Raw genomic sequence first — 23,277 nt, forward strand, 5'->3', positions numbered from 1 at the left:
AGGTAGGACACAGGTTTGACAATGAAGCCATATGCACAACTCACTGAAGGTATGACTATTTCATCTTCTTCTTCATTTCCATCTCTGTTCTCATCTCTAAGCTGAGTTGCTAAAGGGAGACAGCAGGAGTTTACAGACCAGTTGTACACAGTGCTACATATGCTGCAATCTGCTGTGGCTGTTTACCTGAGGGGGACCCTCTGGGACTCTCAGTGCGTTTTCTATGAGTGGAGAACAGCATTTTAAAAAAATTATTCTCTACTGTACTTTGAGATGTCAGAGGTAAAAATTCTAACTTGTTATTATTACAAATTTTTCATGAGTAGGAGAATAAGACTTACCTGGTCAACTGAAGCACAGTCAACAACTGGAGAAAAAGAAAAATTTATATCAGATTATTAAACATCTTCAAGCCATAATGATGATGTTGCTGAGAAATAATCAAAGATTAGACTCACTTCATTCTCTGGAACAGCGTTTGCACTCTCTTCTAAATCCGACTCCAAAGGGGCAAATATTTCCATATCTTTGTTAGATTTGTTCTCATCTGAAGAAGAAGATGAAGAAGAAATTAAGAGCACTAAACCCACATGGGTTGCATTCTGTCATTTATTGTAAGGTGGTTAACCTGAGTTTGAAGAATCATCTGATATTCTCCTTCTGCATCTTTTAGATTTATGTTTCTCTCCCTGCCTGTGACAAAGGACAGAGATGGCATCATAAGCGTGCATTCAGACCGAGTGCGGTAAAATGCTGATCCCTGCTGTGTTTTTACTCAAGGGGCTGCATTGGTCAGAGGAATGAGAGGTTGCAGAGAGTGTTGTAGGCATGTACGATACAACCACGTTGTGACGAGTTCACATAAGTGGCTTCATTCATGTCTCCAGTCCGCTAGTTTCTGTTGTTTTGGTTAGCCACGCTGCTAACGTAGCATACTCTACCGTAGCACCAATTTCTACCAGTGTGTCAACATTGATAGATTAAAAATGCTTTAAAATCAGGTACTCTAATGAAAATACATGGCGTGCCATTATGGTCTGTTAACTGTGGCCAAAATTTGAGTGAATAGCAGTGCATGCTCATGTTAACAAAGGAAACAAACAAAACAAACAAACAAAAAAAACCAAGGATGTAATTGTATAAGAAAAAACGAATAGAAATGACAAAATATTATAACATTCATATTAGAAATAATCATTTGAGTGGTCCTAATGGCAGTAAGCATGAGATGCAACACATTCGACACAGGTTTTAAAACATCAACTGAAAAGTTGATCACACACTTACTTGTCACTAAAAATCAGCTGTTTCTGTTCCCAGGGGGGGGGGGGGGGGGAAGAAAAGAAATAAATTAGTATTCAAAAGCCTTTTTTAAGTGACTATACATAATATTTTTACCTTTGAATGTAAATGCATCACATTGCTGGAGGGGTTGGAATCACTGCCGTCAGACGGTCCAGCTGCTGTAGGATCATCTGTCGAGAAGAAAAATATTTAAGCTGCTGTACTAAGAAGAAAAACAACCCAGTAATCAATGAGACACTTGGAAGAGGACTCACCGCTGGCTTTCCTCTTAAATGATGAAGGAGCATGTTTGTCACAATACAATCTAAAAACACACACACAGTACATGGTTGTCGCAGTGAGATCAGATACTGATGTTAATAGCAGACTAGGAAAATGTCAGTAAAATGTGAACACACTTACTTAACGATGTTATTAGCCAAACTTTCCAAACTGATACTTCCTTCTTTCTTCTCACAGGCAAGGCAAAATACCTCATAAAAATAAAATGCATATCATTACATCACTTGTCAACTAGGACTAGATTAAAACATCAAATGTGATATTTCTCATTGAAAATTTTTGTTTATTTGTTAATTTGGGTTTATTTATTCTACTCAGTAACAGGATAAGTTAAAAAAAACGTTGTTTAGATGTAATTGTTTTGGTATTTATTTGTGGAAGTAAATGGTCATTTCATTTCACATTATTGTACTAAGTGACATGTTCATTCATTAACATAAAACCCTGTGTTTGTAATAGAAAACTATTTTTCAGACAAGGTACAAATACTTACATTTGAGTTCCTGCTAATACTGAGTAATAATACAAGTACTGTGTCTCTACTAGAAAAATTACAATGACCATAAAAAAACTACAATTTTTTATCTTCATGAGATTTCCCTCATGATGATTAATTAAAATATAACAGGAGGCTGTGCACATTTGAAAACTGTGATAAACAAAGCACTGCCACCACTCCTACTGAATATAACGTGCAACTGACTGAAGGTCTGTAAGCTACAGCACAATACACTCTACTACAGCGGTTTTTAGGCTTTATAGGAGTGTAACGAAATTATTTCACAACAGTTTGGGAGCACATAATATCACAGTCAGCAATTTAACGAGGGCACATGTTGTTACTTTAAACTGGCTACCTGTGGCTTCACCCTGCCCTCCCTGCCGGACACACAGCCTACATGCACTGCTGTAGGAGCTGCTGGTCTCAGTCTCCAATTCCACAAGGACTCAACTCATCTTCACACACAGAGCTCTGACTCCACCTTTAGCTACATAAAATGAGTGTTTGTTTTTTCTTGTCCTCAACAATTCACTACAGTCAGCAGAACGAGCACCGTGTGGATTTAGTGGGTAGGCAGTTTGACCACGAGAAGAGTGAAGACGTCGCATGACTTCAAGTTTGTTGCTGTGTTCTGCTTGTTCAACAGGCGCTTAATTAATTACCCTCTTCACTGCTGCTGGAGTTTGTTGCACATATCGAGCATTGTTGTTGCAGTAAAATACTAACTACTGTACCTGTACCACTGACTGGCTCAGCCAGCGTGATTAATGCAATGTAGCCTTTTAGTGGTATCAGTGCGTAGTATCTGACAACTTTTAGGAGTACAAGTACCTGAGGGTGGTATCGGTCCCGATACTGATATCGGTATCGCTGCATCCCTAAAAATGCCCTATTTCTTCTGGCTTGAGTAATATTTATTGCAAACTACAGCGCCCAGCTGTTTCAAGAAATTACTGAGCCTATATTAAGGACTTGCAGTTTTACATGACATGCTTTTAAGTCTGTGTGGGAGACAGTTCCATTAATCAGACCTTAGATGATCCAGTTTCACTATCATTTTTGGAGGTTTTAGGTTTGTTGGAGACAGGTGTACATCCATTTCCAGAGTCGCTGTCATCTGTTCCAGAAAAGAAAAACAATGTCTCATACACTGAACAAGGAAGGGTTCCAAAAAGATAGGAAGAAAGGCAAAAACTCAGTCACCTACTTTGCTGTCCTTGTTTGTGTCTGGAGCTCAGTCGCCCACTTACTTTGCTGTCCTTGTTTGTGTCTGGAGCAGTACAGCCTGAGGCATAAAAACACATAAAGGTAGTTTTACAAAAACAATCAGGTTTTTTTCTGTAACTGTAATAAGAACCACAATTAAAAACAGATATCTGCAGCAGCATAGCATGTGTTACAATGCATGACCATTTTTAGAAGAGATGCACCGACTGTAATTTTCAAGGCCAATTCGAATTTTTTTAAGTCTGACCTGCCGCTTCCAATTTTGGCTGATTCCAATTTTCTTTCCAAGAACTGTAATTGCCAGCATGCACAAACATTTTTGCAACTTTTCTTTAATGAAAAGCTTAATTGTATTAAACTTTTACTTTTCTGTCGCTTTTTTTGAACCTCCAACTAAAAATGAAGTGCAATATTTGTACTTCTTGAAATACAAACAGGTGCAACAGGTAAGAGAAACAGAGGAATGTCTGTTACTGCTGAGCACACAGTTCTTTTTGAAGTGTGTCTAGTCTGTATTTGCTGTGTTTTACCATGTGTTGGATACACTGTACATACACATGCATAAAAATAAAGTAATATGTTGGACTTGCCCGTATTTCCCTGTGGCTTCATCCTCAATAGACTCAGCGCCATCTTCAACAGCACAGGGGTAGTGGTAGGACTTCTTGCAGCGTTTGAGTTCACACCCAGCAGTGGCACCCTTTGCCCCACATTTGCTACAATGCTAATGCAAATACACAATTAACACAGCTCAAAATAGTTTCTGGCAAACAGGTAGATTTGGCCAATTGGTATCTGAAAACAATCCTTACCAGTTTGCTTCCACGTTTCACCTCGTTCACCACATCCTTTACAGAGAAACCGAACAGGTCGTCGAACTCTGGTGATAACTTGCAATAAATACCAGAGGCAAACACCTGCACAGCACAAAGAACATGAGTTATGGTGATTTAAAAATGTAGATTTAAGTGTTATACAAAATAGCAGGAATAAACCTTTCATGTGAAGTTGTTTGCTTGCATTGTACGGAGCTGCATGTTGTAGTGATGGGAAGTTCGGATCGTTTTACCGATTCGGTTCTTTGAATCTCGTTCAGCAAAATGAACGAATCTTTTTTTTAGTCATTTCGTTCATTTCAGCAGAATGTAATTAAAATGTTCCATGTTAATTCCCCATCTACTTCCGCACATATTGATGACGTTTCGAATAAGAAACAACTGTAATGTAGCCAAGGTCATATAAGTAATATGGTACCTGTGTCTTGAGGCTATGCAGTCTGTTACTTCATCACTTCACCTCCGATATTTTGGGTCAAATTCGTTTGGTCTTTTGTCACCTAACATCCTAAGCTAAGCTATGCCATGCTGTCTTCTGTATAGTATAGAAAAATAATCTGCCTGATGAAGTTTAAAGCATTAACCAACTCTTTATTAAAACATTCAGTGTTATGGAAGAGAACCATATTGACAGATATTCGCAAACTTATAGGCTGTAGGAAATAAAAAGCTATTTTATAATAAAAATAAATGCATCACGTAACAGTAAGAGTACAAAAAACTGTAAGGACGGTTGAAAATTAATTTTGTATCCAACAAAGCGGTCATGTCACGTTACAAAAACGAACGACTCGAAACAGAGGACTCGAAAGGTGTCAAATCTTATGCGCTGTTGCGCATGCGCGGTTAACATAACATGAACGAATCACTCCCCGAGACGACCCGATGTTCGAGTCATGGGAAAGATTCGTTCAAAATGAATGAATCGTTCGTGAACTACACATCACTAGTAACGACGAGCTGTTAGTTTGAACGACACTAATCGCTACCACCTGTCTCCTTGTAGCAAATCTGAACATTTCAATGCACAGCTCGATAGAATTAGATCATTAGCCACAGGTTAGAAGAGAATTAAGACCCATAAGCAAAACGGTAGGTTATTTACCAAACAATTTTCATGAGCAGTGACTTTGTCTTTGGTTGACAACGATCCGGTTGTTTTCGTCTCTTCGGACCGGTGACAGAGTACGCAGGACACTTTTCCATCGCGGCCCATTTCTTCAAACAGATTTCCTGGAATTACATCAAGTGTTTAACTGTGTTCAAGCAAGGATTTACTACTTTAACACAGTCCAAATTGCTTTCGTTCCTTGAACCGCAACACTCGTAAACCTCTTTTTTTGGTTGGTGGTTGCCAAGTTGTACCCAAACAATCCCCCGGAGGCCAACCGGGGGATTGTTTTCTAGTGCCTCATACTTCGCCGTCTCTACATTTTAAAGGCAAATATTGTACTTTTGTCTCAAAATAGTAAGACTAGCATTAAAACAGTTATTAAACATCCAAATTCTACTTTTAAACAATCATCTTCCTTTCAATGTCCTAAAATATACAAAACTCTGTATAGCGTGAGCTGACTTTAACAAAACTAGATGAAAGCACTGTCCCAGTCAGCCTGACCATAGAAAACCAAATCCAGGTTATGATTGCACTGGTGTTTTTACGGCAACTGACTGTACTTGGTCTAGAAACTCCAGACAAGAGTATAAATTGTAGATTTGAACAAACCTGGCAACCCAGAAGAATAGTTTCACTTTCATTTATAGCCCTGAAGACTTTCGCGCTTTCAGACACCATGACGCTCTCTTCTGGTTTCAATATGTTCACAAACGTGTATCTGATATTTCCGAAATGTAGGCCTATGATTTTGCCTACTTTAGGCACAGAAAGATGGATCAAGATGTAACAAGATGTAAGATTTGAGTCTTATAGACTCTAGTTACTTTATAAGCTTTAGTTACTTCTCATACCTTTTTGTAACCTCCACCTAAATCCTCTTTGGATAGATACAGTTAGATATTCGAAGAAACGTCAAATTTGGACCAGTACCAGAAGAGACCAGATTTCCCAAGGAGCCAGGGAGGAATGTCAATAAAGAGCAACACAATAGTTAGATTTGTAAAGCTCAAAATGTATTAACACAATTTTACACAAGTACAAGAACAAATTAATTGAGATTCTGAGGAGATGTAAGAAACAATATTATTCTAAAGTATTAGAGGATAATAAAAATAACATGAGAGGTACTTGGAATATATTAAATAAATTGATTAGGAATAGTCCCAGCAAGAATAACTACCCCCAATATTTTATGGATAATGATACACTGGTCAACAGAATGGAGGATGCAGTTGATACGTTTAACAGGTACTTTGTGTATGTTGGTCCTGGTTTAGCAAGAAGCATTTGTACAGATGATTCAGCGGTCACTATTTTGTTTCTTTTCTTCTACCAAAAAAAAAAAAAAAACCTGACCTACAACAGATCAGACCAATCAAAATGACTGAAATCAGTTTCATACTCTTTACAAAATTCAATCGTGTCTAATTTCATACATTTCCCATACATTAATTAATATAACTGTAAAATGCAAATATAATCAACAACCAATGCATTCAAATGGCAACCACAGCTCCTTAATAAACATCTTGGTATTAGAAAATAAAGTTACACAGTGCACCCTTAAACAGGCAGAACTAACTCACAGCATTATAACTTAGGGCATTTAGGCTCACGTGCTTATTTATCCCTCTCTGCACCGGTAACAGCAAGAGAATGCACAAAAAATTGACCCTTGAATTACCATAGCTTAGCAACACAACATACAACTCGACCCACCATTCTCCCCATCCACAGTTCACAGCAACTAGGTCACAAAGATAAAATAACTTCAGCTTAATACAGGTGCAACCATCTCTAAACATTTGACATAATAAATCAAATAACTCGGACAATATAGCTCACCGTTGAGTAGTTATCACACTTCTTTTCTCTTTTATGTCAGCTGGTCGGCGGGTGTTTTGGTTATGCACCCCGTTCTACAATGCTTACACATAACAACATACAAGTCAATTACCTCTGGACACTAACAGAATAAGCTGACTGTATTTTAAAACATAATGTCTTACTTTTTCCACGCAATTGACACAAAAAGGGTCCTTGCTATTTCTCCGAGCAGCATGCAGGCAGAGTACCCGTGCAGAGGCAAAGAAAGCTGGAAAACATGGATACTGGAATACGGAACTAGCGCGTGCCAACTATTCTATTCAGCTTACTGATTGGTCAGCTCACAGTCAACCAGCGGCGCCAAGATATTAACCCTTTCATAGCATTCAATGAACTGCAACTTGTTTTAACATAAGCTAAAGTCTTTTCCCAGAAGTAACACTGAACTTGTTCAAACATTTCACACTTGGGCTACATTTAGTTCCCTTTAGTTACTTTTCATAACTTTATTTTCCCTGTTTATACATATTACAGCTGTATTGATGATTGTCCAGAACTACTGAGCTTTGGTTATTCTTAATGCATTTATTTTCCTTTCTTATGTATCTTACAATTGTATTGATGAGAATCAAGTGATGCTGAGGTAGAAACTGTCTGCTATAACGTCTGTGTAGAGACAGGATGTCTGCATCTCTTTGTGACCAGACAGCCTATTTACATTTTAACAGAGACCTGTTTCACACCCACACCTAGACCCACATAGCATATTCCAAGTTCTGTTACACACACAGGGGGGGTCACAACCTGAGATGACCATTTGGCCAGTTTAGCATACTTATTAGCATCACACACACAGGGGGCCTGCAACCCGATAACCCATTGTTCTGTGCGCTTGATTAAGACCAAACCGCCACCTGATAGACACACACATAACTAGATTTACCATATTTCAACATGGAAGTGTGAGCTCCGGCTCACACCAAATGACCAATACAATCACGAACTATTGAAGGTTGCACCCCTGTCCAGGGCGGAGCAGCCCAAGAAGATAAAATGTATTGTTAGACCTTAATTTGGGGTTCAGAGGATGGAACTCCTGCGGGAGCTCGGTCTCTCTGATCCCAGCGCTGTAAGGCCTACCTGTGCTCAGACTTTCAGTAAACTTTGTTGATTTTAAAGTCCTCTCCTGTCTTCACTTCTCATGCTTCCAACAAAAGAATTGGGTTAATTTCTAACAAAGAAACAAAAGTAGCTTTTAGTGCATACAGGCAGTATCACACATGAAAAATTAGATACACACAAAACACCGTTTTTGAATTATCACGTTTATGTAAAAAAAAAGAAATTCAAGTCACTATATAGTGACATCACCATACATAATGTACAATATAGCATCTCCAATAATAAACATCTCATGACCAACAGATATTAATGAACAATATCTACATTCAGAACACGATCCCTCCAGGGAATAAGTTAGCACTATACAGTGATCTGATTATTCACATTGAGAAACATTTTTAAACTGCAGCGTACATGAAAACTCGTAACGAGTTCGATCATTTGGTCGACAGAGACCAGAAAAGACAAAAGCTCATACACAGATTCCGGACAGCTGGCAGCAGAGCAAGTTTTTTAACTGAGACAAATGGCAAACAAGAAAAGTTTAACCAGACATTAAGAAAAGGAAAGGTCAGAAGCAAATTAAAAAGGTAACTAAATATGTGGATGTTTTGCTCTTACAAATAAATAAACACAAAAGGAAAGAAACAAGTCACAGAGGTGATCGCTCTCAGAAAAAACTAATTCAAGCGAAACAAGCTGTATGTACTTGTCTCTCCCACTTTCTTTATTTACAGTAACAGTGAAAATAAAAAGTTCTGGGTGAACACAGATGAAGATAAACAACTTTCATCCATTATATGATCCCCATTTGTAAACTGAAGAACAAACAGATGCATTAACTGAGATCAGTCTTGCTGGCCCATTCATGCATCGCTTGCAGTATAATCACATGGATGCTGCATAAAAATAATCAAAGTGTGCCACTAGAGGAAGATCAGTCTACTCTACTGTGAAATATCGTCACTGTACAATGGCACCACGGTGAATTTATAACATGGTGTATGTGCATGATAAAATAATGAAAAAATACTCTCTGTGGAAACCCTACAAAATTCTTATGAGTACTGATGTTGGCAATACAGCACGGATAGCCACGTGATGCTAGCATTCAGGAGGGCAGTCTGGTGATGGAAGAAGTGCTGAGGAGTTCAGGGTTTGATTTCACAGAGGTTGGTGTCAGTCTCACTGCAGCTGGACGATGTGCTGAGGTGTCCAGAGCCGCTGCCTTCTGTTAGCAACACATTTAGCACTCTTAACAATTACGGGTCCATATCTCAAACACTGTATTTGAGATTGTTTGTTTGCATACCTGAGCTGGTGAGAGACTGACAAGATATTGACTTTCCAATGAATGTGATAAGATTAGCAGCAGTGACCCAGGCCTCCTTGGCGGTGCTCAGGTTACGTACAAACCTGCATGACCACAGACACACATTAGCAGTGTTATAGCAGTGCTGCTCTAAGCTGTTTTTAATTCTTACAGGCAGCACTGAGGCTGTATCCTCACCACTGTCCATCGTCCCCCTCTCTGACCAGCTGCACCACGTCTCCACTCTTTACTGTAAGCTCTTGAGCGTCACCTTTCTCATAGTCTGCCATCACTGTATATTTTCCAGCACACTGTTCATAGTCAAGATAAGAAGCAGATGAGGAAACAATGTGAAATTAGAAAAGAACCAACCTTGGCAGATCAAGTGTAACAGTAACACATAAGGTAATTTTGTGCTATGAATGGACAAATAATTGGAGTCAAAATGTGTCAACTTTAAAGCTGCACTAATCAGTATTGTGATATGGATCAAAGAATGCTTCCAGGCAGCAGGGAGCTCTTTTTTGCAAAAGTTCTGATAAACCAATATATGCTTAAAGGCACACAGACAAAGTTAGCAACTAGCTGATGAACACAGTAGAGCATGTGTCTGCTGGCTGTGTTAATGAGCAACTGCTCTCTGATGAATATCAGTAGTACAGATTGCTCTGCCTCTCCCAAGTGCTCAAAAATATGAATAACCCATTTAAAAAAAAATCTAATGAAGCTGAAATTAAAAGTTATAAAACACCAGCATTTATTAAAACTAGAATATTAGTAACGAAGAACCTAATAATGTGACACATTACATGTGGTTTACTCCATTATCTACAATTATAACTGAGAAGTGTTGATAAAACAGTTCACTTTCAAAAACAGGAAGGTAGTTCAATAAGTGTGATGAAATCTAGATATTATACTTCATATTTAATTAAAATTTAAAATCCACATGAATGCAAAGATAGGACATAAATTAACGTACAGTAAAAGCTAGGCTGTACAGGCAGAATGGACAGTGTTCGCTATAACATGGATCATGATCTAATTATGTGACTCATGAACAGTACAGCTACAGTAACTGCTGCTAATTATTTCAGTATTGGTTTCAACAGTCCTTTACCATCACATGGTCAAAACTCTGAGTTTCATGGCTTGTTGAAACCTTTTACAAAAACATTATTTGCACACTTACTCACTGGATATGCACACACAAACAGATTTAGGACGTTGCACTAACTTAAGCTTGATTTATGGTGCTGCGTTTAATCTACATAGAGCTTACGCAGGCTATGCAAATGTATACTTGTGTGCTAGTGCGTCTGCATTGCTCTGCAGTTACGTACACTCCCAAAACTCTAGTTGGCAGTAGTATGCCTGTGCTGCATTTCATTGGCACTTACAAACAATGACAACTGAAACTGAGCAGGTCATGTTGGAGTTAAAAATAATAGATGTTGAACAGCAGTTACTTTTACTGAAATTACTGCAACAAAGATGAGAGAGAAGATGTCAGAGGAGAGAGTTTGTACAACCACTGAACAAACTGAGGCAGAACAAGGGGGGATTTTCCGTGCTTGTCCTACCACTGAGACTTGATTGAGGAAATGCAATGTAACCAATCACACTCGTTGTTGTCTGTGCCGTCTTTTCTGGAGAGGTGCACATCAGGCTACCATGTAGGGTACAAAGTTACACATTACCTACACCATTGGTATGGTGTAGATTTAATGCAGAATCATAAATCAAGATTTACATTTACTCTGTGGGAGCTTCATCTTAACTTTATTTATAACCACCTCATGCCCAAAACTCAGCCCTACTCTAAACTTAACAAAAAAGCTTCAGTCAAATTCATACAATTTGACCATAGTCAGGCTTTTGTTTCCACAGTGTGACTAATACAAAGATAAACAGACTGACATGTTTGTAACGCACTGTGACTCACCAGCTTCTTGCTGTTGTCCTCTTCTGGGTCTGAGTTAAGAGGATCTTCAGCACTGGAATAGCCATCATGCTCCTCTGAGGCATCCATGGACACAAAGTCCTTGTTCCAGCCTGAGGGCAAGAGGGAAACACAGGTGCTAGTTTATAACAATGCTTAACTTTAGTTGCTGTCAGATGTGTGTGTGACCTGCAGTGAAGGATATACATGTGTGAAAGTATGAAATTAAGAAGCACAAAAAGCTCTTTGTGAACAAAGAGGAGGAACATCTAATCCCAGGAGTCCCAGCATATCATACGACTGGGGACATGGGCATGCGACACTATATTTTACACAACCATTTCTCCATATCACTATGCACTTCTATGCTTTTCATTAGGCCTGAAAGAAACGTGGACAAATCGGATGCAAAAATAGAACGAGATCATCTCTACAGGGGTTTTAGTAGTGAAACAGTGGGTCCAACACACAGCCAGTGTGAGCCAGGTTGTGCCAGTATACCTCTCCACTTTGTCTGTAAGAGACTAGAGGTGCTGAACCACCTGGCCCTGCTCAGATGGATGGGAGGAGGATGAGCATCTGAAGGACAGGAGGCAATAGAAACACAACCAGTCAACTCACCCTGCAGCAGCTACAGCCAATCAAAGTCAGAGTTAGAGACCTTGGCTGTGCTCAGGCATCATGAATAACCAACTAACCAGGCAGGGAGAGGATGTCATGTCGCTGCTGCTGAACAGATGACCTACCTTTGAAGCCGAATGGTGTAGGGTCGCTCTGGCGTTTTGTCTTATGGTCGGGACTGGTGGGAGATCCTACCATGAGGCAAGAAAAAGGACAGACAAGGATGGTTGTTTGAGGCATGAAAGAAACCACGACCATCATACTGACAGCCAAAAGGTATATTCTGATGGGAGGTGGAAAAAAAAAAATCAAAGTCAAAGAAGAAGTTGCAATATTTAGCTTTCACTAATATGACACAGGCACAGTGAATTAGAAGTGTTGGGGAAAGACAGTTAAAACAGAGGAAAGCTTATTTCAATAAAGAGAGCATCTACAAAGCGCAGTTCAATGTTGTGATGCTTCTTGAAATGAAGAACTGCCTTTTCTATGTATCATAAAAGCAATATCATCAACACAACACTGCTCTGAATTTAATAAAACTGGGGTCTAGAGCTGTGTGATACGTGGTATTGGCAGGATCATCATGGGTAATGTAAAATGCATCAGTAGGTGAGAGGTCTGTGAAGGGAAACGTGCAGTGCTTGACCTACTGACTTTAAAATAGATGAATTCTTTAATGGATGTAGTTTGGGGAATCAAATAATCCTCCTGCCAACACTGCTAAAGCTCACAAACTAGCACATTAAAGGACACATATTATGCAAAATGCACTTTTAGAGCCTTTTCTGACAATCACATGGATCTCTGGTGTGTATAGAGACACACAAAACATGACAAAAGGGCAACCCCTGCCTGTTTTGCTTTTCCCACATTTGTAAAAACCCCTCCTTGAACATGTTGTTCAGATTTGTCTCTTTTTATGGGTCCATACGAAATGACACAGCAACTCATTTTACAGATCCTCCTCCCACTCAGATCTGTTTTGGTGCTACCGGTCCGCCATTGTGATTTTCTTGCTAGAACAGCAACATTGCAAGACTTGGAGGCAAGCATGATTTCTACTTGGTTGTTGGTTGAACAAATGAGCATGAAAGTATCTACTAGGATCACTGCAGACCCCTCACACCCGGGACATAATTTGTTCAAACTCCTCGCCTCTGGACGGCGTTACAGGTCACTGTACACCAAGACAACCAGGCACAAGGACAGTTACTTCCCCCAGGCTGTCACTCTGATGAGCACTTGACCCATGACAGTATGACTGGACAATAACCCTCAGTAGAATACCTGTAAATATACATTGTACAGATTATACAGATCCATACAGGTCTCTATTTTTAAGTAGTCTATCTTATTCCTATTTATCTCATTTCACAATGAGCATTCTTTTGTCTGTCTGCAATGTTTACTGCCTGTTTATACTGTTTATTTTGCATTGTTTACACTGTTGTTTGTTAATACTGTTTATTTTGTTATATTACACAGCCTTATGTTGGTTTACTGTTTACTTGCGCCTTGCATGGGGATATGTATATGCACATTGAGAGCCAATGTACCAGAGTCAAATTCCTCATGTGTCTGACACACCTGGCCAATAAAGCAGATTCTGATTCTGTGCTTATTTCCATCTTCAGAGCCAGTGAAAACACAGTGGATGTTGTAAATTTATTGTAGAAATGTTCCTGAAGATCTCCTTAAAATGTTGCATGCTATGTGCTATTCATTTCATGTCACAGTGCTTTCTCAACGTGGGTCAGTAAAACACTGGATTTACTTACAGACTGAAGCTCAATAATGGATCTATTCCAACTGTCGTGAGTCTACCTCACATCCTGGTGCTGTACATGTTGCTATTTTAAAGTTATTTTACTGCTTGTGTATGAAGTGAGCCTGTTTAACTTGCAGCTAAAGGTGACTAAAGGTGTTAGCAGAGATAAAACCAGAGCTGTCCAGAATCTGGAAGCATGGCTTGAAATTGGTAGGCGGCTCCTGTTGGAGCTGGCCAATCAGGGGGCAGACTTGGCTTTTTGGGAGTGGGGCCAGGAGCTAAAACAGAGTATAGTAGTAGTATAGTAGAACCTTTAAATAACAATATAAACCTGAAAATGAGCATAATTTGTGGCCTTTAAATGTGGTTTCTTTAGTAATGAGCAGGAACTCTCTCTAGTCTTCTCATTAGACATGACAGTGGTGTCCAACTTCTCCCCTAACTCTCAGTCAGAAGGCAAATAAGCATATTTCCAAATTATCTATTATTTAAATGACTCAATTAAATTATTTTCTACTAAATAGAAAAACATATTTTTATTTCACAAATGCAGAAAATAACGTGATATGTTGGATATGAAAACTGACAATGGCCTGCAGTTACCTTTCTGAGCTTTGAGGTTACTGAAGCCCTGTAAAGTAAAACGCTTTTTCACAGCAGCTCTGTCTGAGGTCGGGCTTGTCACAGCCTCATCTGACCCAGCGGAAAAGCAAGACAGGACAGACAGAAAAGGAAGAAAGAAGGAAAGTTCAGCAAGAGTAAAGCAATAAAAGCAACAAAGTGGGAAGAGGCTACATTATTCTTGTAAAAGAAAGTTTAGACATGGATTAATCATCAAACACAAAGGGGTAATACATATGGATCTCTCTTGCCCTCTGTACTCACCTTTTCCTGTGGGCTTAGGTGAAAAAGAGGAGTGGGCATCAATGCTGCAGGGCTCAACTTTTGTCTCATCTCCCTTTTTAAAGCTCTTCTGACTAGACTTGAATGGACTGTGGGCAAACAGCAGTGAAACATGTGAAACTTCAGCAGCCTCTGGAAGGATTGTTTACAGGACTGATTATCCACATTTCAACTAAAGCACGTAAGCAAATCAAACTCTTGTAAACTGTTTAGAGAGAATAAATCTGGTGGGGAATACAGACTTACCTCAGACTTGCTGTTCCACTGGGTGCAGGCGGAAACTGAAAGACCTGGTCTGGTGCCCTCTGCTGGCTGGCTTCTCAAACACGCAGGGAGAACAATGACTGTCATTATTGGTAAACTACTAGCGTTTCAGTGCCTGGTTAAACACTTATATTAACATGATCTTAACCTGGAATCAAACTCAGGTCAACATTAATTTACACAATATGTTGTAATGAGAGGTTTGTGCTCTTTCTGTACCTCTGCATGCCTCCAGCTGGGTTGTCAGAACCTTCCTGATCTCATTGACCCAGGTGGTTTTTACTTCTGTTGACGGTGCCTGAAATATCAGGCTCGCGTAAGCTGTGTAATACTTTCCATTGTTCAGAAACAGTATACTGCACCTTCGTATCATCAACAAATTCAATAAAAAAAGACCAAAAACTAACAATGTGTGAGCCTGTCTCAAGGCCTTGGTAAGCTCCTGAAATACCTGCACTGTCATCTTTGCATATATTACTAAAACAACTGTAAAATTTATGGCACCAAGGCATAGATAAGGGAACTGTCACCCAGTGCCATGTTACTGCTCACTGGTGTGTTTTAATATGTTTTGGACAACAGTAAAGCTCTTGGCCATTTCAAAGGATCTGTGGACAATTAGAGAAATGCAGAATATCACTAAACATGAATTCTTCTTTGTACCTGAACAATATAAACCTCTTCTCTGGAGTTGCTCCAGATTTCAAACTTCTTGTTGTCTCCTTTTGCATTCTCAGTAATACCCACAGCACTCATCTGTTAATAAAGATAGTGAGGGAAAGATTTTATAAATACAAATGAATGGCAATGTAAGAGACAAATGCATCAACACTGCAACAAAGGAGGTGCTCACACTCAGAGACTGTTTGAAGCTGTAAGAGGGAGCTTTCTCATAGCCCTCGCCATTCTCCTCCCTCCTTTTGCAGAAGAGCAGGGCTTTCTCGTGGAGGAAGAGGTGTCTCTGCATGGGCTTGAAACGAGCCAGATCCTTAACCTTGGCATGACCTTTCTTGTGCTCTGTCCACACGCTGAATGAGCCTTGCATCAACAGCTTACCCAACTCACTGAGGTTACCCTGAGAGAGGAAAGAGATAAAGGGAAAGATGCTTTAAGTAGAGCTGACTTACAACATGCTTTACATATTCTAAAGTACAGTAAATAGGGCCTGATTTGATATTTAAACAACTCAATCTCACTTTTTCATAAATCAGTTTGGCTTTTACACAATATCATATTCATGTTGTGTGTTATGTGTCTGTCTTCCACATTACATCAGAGAGTTGGAGGTCTATATCAAACATGGATTTTGTTTAATGTCTTACCTCATACCCTGTAATGGCAATGAGGTGCATGGAGTCATTGACAGCCTTGAGGATGCCTACAATGGAGGTCAGCGCCTCCTGCAGGTCGTCGGCCCCTTCGCAGCCCTTACTGTACTTCAGCATTTCCTGTAGGCACAAACACATGAACAAGCAGCTCATAACACTGAAAATATGACAGAACAGTCCCGTTGACTTGCTGCTAACAAACAGTATCATACCTTCAGTAGCAGCTGATATTTGGTAATTCTCTGAACAGGCTTCAGCAGATAGGAATCTAAACCAAGTTTATGCTCCAGCTTCTTCTGACACTCCTGACACGAGTAGAATCGAAAAGAGTTGTGTCAAATAAATCTCAGTAATGAATATTAAGTTAAACTGCTCAGTTTGCAGTCTGTTTACCTGGAAGAAGGCACAGTCAGAGCACTGCCTCCAGAGGCTCTCAGAGCGAGGCTTGTTGTGGCAGTACTTCTCATAGATCTGCAGGTCTGTCATCTGAGCAAGGTCATTAAAAAAGGATTTGCATTTAAGAAACTATTTTATCAGTACAGCTAGATTCACATCTCTGTGTTGAAAATCTCATAATCCACTCACCCTCTCTAAAAAACACCTTCCAACTAACTCTGGGCAGTCAGTGTACTGCTCCAACTCCCTCAGAAAAGTCCTGGAAACAACAAAATCATAAAAGAGTAAAACAGAAAGAGACGAGAAAAAACATAAGGACGACCAGAATTAGATGTAAATGAGCCTTGATAGCTAAAATCACGTGTTCATCATCAGTGAGAGCCAGATGGCGCTTGTTCACCTCTTGTGGAAGTGGTAAATTTCTGGCATGTTGCCAAACAGAATCTCCTTTTTGTTCTGCAGTGGAGCAGGGATGAGGTGAGACATGGCCGGATTATCCATCTCAGAGGCATATCCCTGTAACACACAGAAACAGAACATGAACATCCATCCACAGGTAAAAGCCATGATATGAAAACCTCTGTGGATAGAATAACTACCTGCAGCACACAGAGCAGCTCCTCTACGTACGCTCTCTCAGTTTCCAGCAGCTCGTTCATAACGTGTCTGCAGAGGGAAGCAGAGAGATCAAATAAAGGATTTTATGTTCTCAGAACTGTTTTCATACAGTCCATCTGCTGTGTAACTTGATTACAGATGAAAGCGCTCACCTCCTGAGCACTGCCAGGTTCTCCTCCTCCCCTGAAAGAGAGGCATGTCTGCTGTTACTGTCTTCGTTCTGCAGCTGAACGTTTCCCTGGGAAAAGAAACAACCACATTGGATCATGATGATAAGCAACAGACAATACAAACGTTAGAGGATAAGCAGAAGCCAGCGTGCAGACACAAACAGACTCATGACAACATTCTACTCACTTTCTCACAGTTGTTCCCAGGGTCTGTCTCTGAGCAGTTTTTCTCCTGCAGTGCTCTGTGTGCTGTGGATGAGCAAGCAGAATCATCATTAGGTTATAAAACATACAGAGGAAGACCATGCTGACATGTGACATCAGTAGATTTAGCTGGTCAGCATGGTCTTCCTGTGCACATTTTATAACCTAATGATGACATGTGACATCAGTAGATTTAGCTGGTCCTCAGTCAAATTAATGTTTGATGCACCACAAACTTGATAGTACATGAAACAGGCTGTATTCAAATTTTTGTATACCCTATATTTTTGGTTAAAATTTGTTTTGTAATTGCAAATTAATTGGACATACTGCAGAATTAGAACAAATGTGAGAGGAAATGAGTATAAGTAAGAAATGTTTGCAGCTCTTAATTTTATTTGAAATGACCTACGGTATCTAGATTGTGATCATTCTGATCTGAGAACTACCAGCTAGTGTTTATTTCTCCTTTGGATGCTGGTGATTGATCCTGATGCTGTATGTGTTTTTACTCATGGACAAATAATACAATAAACATACCCTGAGATTTGTTTTTTACACAATTCATTATTAAGAAATATATATTAAGTATAGCCATAGTTTCACTGGGGGTTAATTGTTCTGATACACTGAACTATTAAATCCAAATTTCAAAACATATGCTAATCACATCTCATGTTCATGATGTAACTAACAATTCCAGACATTTTAGCATGGAGGATAAATATATATATAGAACAAAAGTATTGAGTTAGTATCACTTTAGGTTAAGATGCCCTGAAGAAGTTGTTTATATAAATGTAATAATAAGATTTGTCATCCCCACTTATAATTTCTGGCTTACTTGTGTGTGCAGTGAAATCTTCTGCAGTATTTCCTCGGTATAAACCAAAAGTGCCGTTTATATTTTCCACCTACTTTAAGTGTCCCAGTGCTGTGGAATCTAGGATCTGAATGTAGAAGCTAATAATATATGTCTAGGTTTATACATAGTGTCAATACCACAAGAACCAGCCCAAGAACAAAGAGCATAAAATCACCCTAAAAGGTCTGAAAAGTATAAAGTGAATGGGCCATATGTGGCTGTGTGGACACTGACCAGGTGAACTGAGAGGGGATTTGATAAAGGCCTCGGGTCTGGGGGCAACCGGCTGCACCGGCCTGGTCTGTTTGGCTGCTAGCTTCTTCAGACTGACCCTCCTCTTGTCAAACATCTCTTGCATGGATGCCTGCTTCTGGAAAACCTTCTCCACTTGGTCCTGACAAAGGAGTGCAAATAGCTAATATGTAATACCTGATACTTGTTTAAATATTTTCCACGTCAACAGATCATCTAAATGTGTTCTAACAATTTAACAAGGCTGTTGTTTCTCACAATGCCATCCAGTGTGATAACTGAAAGGGAAATGAAAAATAACTTCTATAAAATGTTCACCCTAAAACAACGTGACAACTTCTTTGACAGCATTTTCTGAGAGTGTCCAAAGTTCGACTCTGAAACGAAAATACACTTCTGTTGTGCAAGACAGATGTCGGCTCTCTTACTCTGAACTGCTGGTTAAGCACCGCCTCATATTTTTTCCAGATGTCACTGAGGTCTGTCAGCTGGTTCTGGCCTGTGTTATCCAGATAACGCTCCAGCTCCTGCAGGGCTAACTCTGCACCCTCATGTGACTGACACTTGTCCACTGGCTGAGACGCCAGCAGGTATATACCATCATCAACCCATTTAGAAGCCTGAAGAGGACAGAAGGGGGGGTGGGGGGGTGGAGTCAGTAACAACAACGTGACAAGGAAACAGCTTTAGGAGTGCATGTTTCTGTCTCACCTTCTCCAAGCAGTGATGCAGCTCCATGGCCTTGAGGAGGTGGTTCTTCTTGGCCCTCAGCTTGCTGCTCACATTCTCGCTGAGTGCTCGAAGCTCCGCGCATTTGGGCTGAATGGAGTCTTCAGCGTAGTGGGAGTTCTGTATAAGTCCATCACCCTCACGAGACAAGGCTGAGGCTCTGTCTAGCACCTCCTGTCGACCAGTGTGGTGTGATAGTTAGTAGATTGCTAGATGTCTGGGAAAGCCTGAAATCTGAAACCTGCTTTCCTACATATTCCATACATTTGTCATACGTTGGCTGTGAATTTTGGGTGATATAAACTGCCACCACTTTTGAATGCACTCTGCAATTATGACCGTATTTTTACGAAACAAATTAACCTATAGACTTTTTGATTTTATGGCATTTTGCCCAAAGGTAGCACTAAAAGGTTTTAGCTCCTTCCAAAAAACAAGGTCACCATCAGTCAGTCAGTGTGATTGATATGTGTATTTTGATGCAGAATAGGATCCTGATCTTATTCCATTTTCAGGAAGGTACAATGTAGATGCTTTAACATACAGAGTTATGATGTTGATTATCTGTAATGACAACACATTTGCTCACTGTAGTCTATCTTCTCCCACTTACCACACACATTTCCAAACATACTAATTCTATGGAACAAAGTGATATTACTGTACAAGCTAATGTTCAGTTACTTTTCCAAGCTAATGTTGAAACAAAGTCTACAATGACTAATATGATGATGTGAAACAGCACTCTATGACAGTATATAACAGTCATTTGAGATTCAGAAACAACTGCAATTGAGAATTCAACAAACCCATATTATAAAGACTTTATTCATCTGGTCAGACAAAGATTTAACTCTGAGGGACTGGGTATCACTTACACAAACTCTCTCCTCATAGGTGGTGAGTTCGCAGAAGATATGATCAGCATGGGCTGGGCTGATCCCAACGTCAGAGAAAGCTGCAAGTTTCTCAGAAACCTGTTCCAGCAGAGCCCTCACCTGCAGCAGAGACAACGCAGTCAGTTTCCAGGTTCTAAAAGCAAGCGTGTACACGGAAATCTAGCACAGCTAGTTTCACCTGAGCCGGCAGGCTCCTGCTCACCTCTCTGTAGTTGTGCTCAAAGTGGCACAGTTGAAGGCACTGCTCCAGTTTGGTCTGATGTCTCACCCAGAACTCATCAAAAGCCCTTTCGGTTTCATCCAGCTGAGACAGCAGTCTATCAGGGGAGCCGAGGAAGAGATGGGAACAGCAAGAGACAGAGATGGAGATGGACAAGCAGTTGAGTAGAGCAAAAAAAAACCAGTGATGAATAGAGTAGAAAATGCAGCAGTAATGCAGACTCGGGTATTTGGATAATTATATGCTATACAGAGCTAATGCCTGCTGACACGAGAATCTGTGCCTTTAGTGATGCTTAGAATACCGAGTGACCTCAAAGCGCACTGCCCTGGCAGCTGTACTGACTACACTGATGGGAAGAGACAAGACAATCACCTGCCTTCAGAAAACACAGCAAAAGGCTCCCGGCTTTTATCTTTTTTTACATACCTGAGAGGCCGTCTAACAACGGTGGCACTACTGTATAAGTTTAGTCCAACTTACTTGTGTTTAACTTATGATCAAGTGATGGCAGTGTGTTACAAAAAAGTCTAGTGAGATTGTCCATTATTCAGGTTTTCTTCATTCAAAAATAAAAGCAAATATTCATCACAGTTACCAGATAAAACACCACCTTTTTCTCATCAGCAGTGAAGAAAACACCAGTGTAGTTGTTTCAGAATTTCACAAGACAATCAAGAAAGCCTTCACACGGACACACTTTGGCTTTAACAAAAAGTATTTGTTTAAATTATGATCAATTAACAGGACACATGACAAAATAAAAAAAAAAGAATATTTTCTTTCAACTTTTTAGTCAAATAATTCACAAATCTTTTAAACTATAGCACCGATTAAAAAAAAAAAAGTGTTTTAGGTATTAAAAGGTAAAAATAGATATGTCAAACTGGTTCCTATAATTTTAGTAATGTGCTGGTAATCTTGATTTATTTCTTCCTCTGAGAATCAGCTTAGTTCTGTCTGGGTTTGAGTAGCAGCCCCGTTTCAGCTCTAATGGTTCTAACCTTTGCACTGTAGCCAGGTTCTCCAGTTCATCCTGGTTCATGTTGTGGTCGGGATCTCGCACCACAGGCTCATTGATGCTCTCCAACAGCCTGCTGCCCTGACCCAGAGCCACCAGCAGATCCTCCTGCAGACACACACAGACAGATGGGGCCACGTATATAATCCATTCAGATAACTAACGTACTGTAAAAGAATGCAAGTGTATATGAATGGTGTTACCTTCATTTTGGCTTTCTTGTTGGTGTGTGTGCTGAGCAGGATGGTCGTGGCCTGGATTTCACAGGGCAGTTCAGTTTCAGCCAACTCAGTTCCGAATGACTGCAGAGTCTGTGCCATTTTCTTTACCATCAGTGCAAAGCCTTCAATAGCCTGAAGCATATGAGACACAAAAGAGATTGTCTGCATGCACGCTCACGATGCGAAACAAGAAAATGCCAGATTTGCAGTGTCTTCATTTTTAAGATTTGGGTGGTACAGTATGGTGGTGATATAGTCAGATGTATTGTATTGCTCAGTGACTGTTCACTTGTTCACTGTGAAGCGGTGTATACTGTCCAGTGAACATACAGTGCGATGAGAGATCCACTTTTCATGGCAGTACTCCTGCATTCCCCCGAGTTCCTGGGTCAGCTGGGTGCGATCGATGTAGGAGTGCAGCTCTGCTATAGAGCTCAGCATGATCACCTGGGACAAAAACACCATAACTACCTACATGTAATTTGACCACAATGAGAATGATTAAGAAATCTTATTTTTCCAAATTGTTTAAAATGTTTTTTCATCTTGTTACCAGTGAATTATGAATATATATGCATAATGTTTCCACAAGTGACTGCACGCACCGGCACCTTCATCTTGAAATCATCCCTGTTGAACTTGAAGAGGATGTCGGAGAGCGTGCGCTGCAGGAGGGTGGTGGGCCTCAGAACCAGAACCAGCTGGAGGTTCCCAGGGAAGGAGCCCTGAAATCAGAGACTTGTATGTCACAGTGCAGCCGGGATCCACCTCCACCCTGAGTCAGTTATACATCAGATTTCAGCAGCACATGTGCTGTTTTTTTAATGAAAGCCAACACTTATTATATATATATGTTTCTCTCATGTCTCACTCAGACACATTCAAGCATGTGCATAGAGTGTGAGAGGTGAGTGGGGAAGATGTGGGGGATGTATGGCCACCTCAATGTCCACCTCGGTGCCTCTATGCTTTAGGACCCTCCAGGGCTCCATTTTGGGACAGATTTTATTTCCCTTGTATATCCTTCCTCTGGGTATGGTCTTCAAGAAGCATGGCATCTCTAAACATTGTTATGCAGACAATCTTCAGCTGTATTTGCTGCTGAATCTTGGGACTTGTAATTCTTTAATCCAAATATTTGAGTGTTTGTCAAACATAAAAAGTTGGATGGTTTTGAGAAACTTATCGATGCTTTCATTTCAAATCAAACTGATTACTTTAATTCTCTCTAAGTGGGTGTTAACCAATCTTCTGTGGATCATTAGCAGTGTGTCCAAAATGCAACTGCTGGCTTGTTGACAGGCACAGTACACCTGTGCTAGCTTC

General features: G+C 40.1%; 2 protein-coding genes and 1 long non-coding RNA gene across 9 annotated transcripts in view; all 3 read right to left on the reverse strand.

The window, feature by feature from the left end:
• Positions 1 to 5,602, reverse strand: part of phf11 (PHD finger protein 11) — an 8,494-nt gene extending 2,892 nt beyond the window's left edge. The window contains exons 1-14 of one of the 2 annotated variants that reach the window (XM_020609538.1): positions 5,258 to 5,602; positions 4,129 to 4,233; positions 3,907 to 4,040; positions 3,340 to 3,374; positions 3,121 to 3,206; positions 1,708 to 1,778; positions 1,560 to 1,609; positions 1,399 to 1,475; positions 1,288 to 1,310; positions 629 to 693; positions 459 to 547; positions 342 to 367; positions 187 to 221; positions 45 to 109 (exon numbers count right to left, since the gene is read on the reverse strand). In XM_020609538.1, coding sequence (XP_020465194.1) covers positions 45 to 109; positions 187 to 221; positions 342 to 367; positions 459 to 547; positions 629 to 693; positions 1,288 to 1,310; positions 1,399 to 1,475; positions 1,560 to 1,609; positions 1,708 to 1,778; positions 3,121 to 3,206; positions 3,340 to 3,374; positions 3,907 to 4,040; positions 4,129 to 4,233; positions 5,258 to 5,368 — 972 coding nt within the window. In that variant the 5' untranslated portion in view covers positions 5,369 to 5,602. The remainder of the gene's footprint in view (positions 1 to 44; positions 110 to 186; positions 222 to 341; positions 368 to 458; positions 548 to 628; positions 694 to 1,287; positions 1,311 to 1,398; positions 1,476 to 1,559; positions 1,610 to 1,707; positions 1,779 to 3,120; positions 3,207 to 3,339; positions 3,375 to 3,906; positions 4,041 to 4,128; positions 4,234 to 5,257) is intronic. The other variant, XM_020609540.1, reaches the window with a different exon arrangement.
• Positions 5,603 to 7,114: 1,512 nt separating this feature from the next.
• Positions 7,115 to 7,577, reverse strand: LOC109965488 (uncharacterized). The gene is made up of 2 exons (XR_002275656.1): positions 7,279 to 7,577; positions 7,115 to 7,196 (listed from the first exon to the last, which is right to left on the reverse strand). It is a non-coding gene; the product is annotated as an uncharacterized LOC109965488 (long non-coding RNA).
• Positions 7,578 to 8,390: 813 nt separating this feature from the next.
• The window catches only part of mcf2lb (mcf.2 cell line derived transforming sequence-like b), a 38,819-nt gene continuing 23,932 nt past the window's right edge, over positions 8,391 to 23,277 (reverse strand). For 2 of the 6 annotated variants that reach the window (XM_020609358.1, XM_020609360.1), the window contains exons 5-32: positions 22,557 to 22,676; positions 22,282 to 22,398; positions 21,934 to 22,083; positions 21,714 to 21,838; positions 20,692 to 20,806; positions 20,469 to 20,588; positions 19,573 to 19,764; positions 19,290 to 19,481; positions 18,844 to 19,003; positions 17,728 to 17,789; positions 17,523 to 17,608; positions 17,352 to 17,418; positions 17,153 to 17,268; positions 16,942 to 17,011; positions 16,750 to 16,842; positions 16,569 to 16,661; positions 16,351 to 16,476; positions 15,882 to 16,103; positions 15,692 to 15,784; positions 15,248 to 15,326; positions 15,011 to 15,080; positions 14,747 to 14,853; positions 14,465 to 14,554; positions 12,219 to 12,284; positions 11,476 to 11,585; positions 9,729 to 9,841; positions 9,531 to 9,634; positions 8,391 to 9,449 (exon numbers count right to left, since the gene is read on the reverse strand). In XM_020609358.1, the coding sequence (XP_020465014.1) occupies positions 9,370 to 9,449; positions 9,531 to 9,634; positions 9,729 to 9,841; positions 11,476 to 11,585; positions 12,219 to 12,284; positions 14,465 to 14,554; positions 14,747 to 14,853; positions 15,011 to 15,080; positions 15,248 to 15,326; positions 15,692 to 15,784; positions 15,882 to 16,103; positions 16,351 to 16,476; positions 16,569 to 16,661; positions 16,750 to 16,842; positions 16,942 to 17,011; positions 17,153 to 17,268; positions 17,352 to 17,418; positions 17,523 to 17,608; positions 17,728 to 17,789; positions 18,844 to 19,003; positions 19,290 to 19,481; positions 19,573 to 19,764; positions 20,469 to 20,588; positions 20,692 to 20,806; positions 21,714 to 21,838; positions 21,934 to 22,083; positions 22,282 to 22,398; positions 22,557 to 22,676 (3,138 nt within the window). In that variant the 3' untranslated portion in view covers positions 8,391 to 9,369. The remainder of the gene's footprint in view (positions 9,450 to 9,530; positions 9,635 to 9,728; positions 9,842 to 11,475; positions 11,586 to 12,218; positions 12,285 to 14,464; positions 14,555 to 14,746; positions 14,854 to 15,010; positions 15,081 to 15,247; positions 15,327 to 15,691; positions 15,785 to 15,881; positions 16,104 to 16,350; positions 16,477 to 16,568; positions 16,662 to 16,749; positions 16,843 to 16,941; positions 17,012 to 17,152; positions 17,269 to 17,351; positions 17,419 to 17,522; positions 17,609 to 17,727; positions 17,790 to 18,843; positions 19,004 to 19,289; positions 19,482 to 19,572; positions 19,765 to 20,468; positions 20,589 to 20,691; positions 20,807 to 21,713; positions 21,839 to 21,933; positions 22,084 to 22,281; positions 22,399 to 22,556; positions 22,677 to 23,277) is intronic. The other 4 variants (XM_020609361.1, XM_020609362.1, XM_020609359.1 and 1 more) reach the window with 3 other exon arrangements.

Source organism: Monopterus albus, unplaced genomic scaffold (assembly GCF_001952655.1).
Source record: "Monopterus albus unplaced genomic scaffold, M_albus_1.0 scaffold99.1, whole genome shotgun sequence".
NCBI classification, from domain to species: domain Eukaryota; kingdom Metazoa; phylum Chordata; class Actinopteri; order Synbranchiformes; family Synbranchidae; genus Monopterus; species Monopterus albus.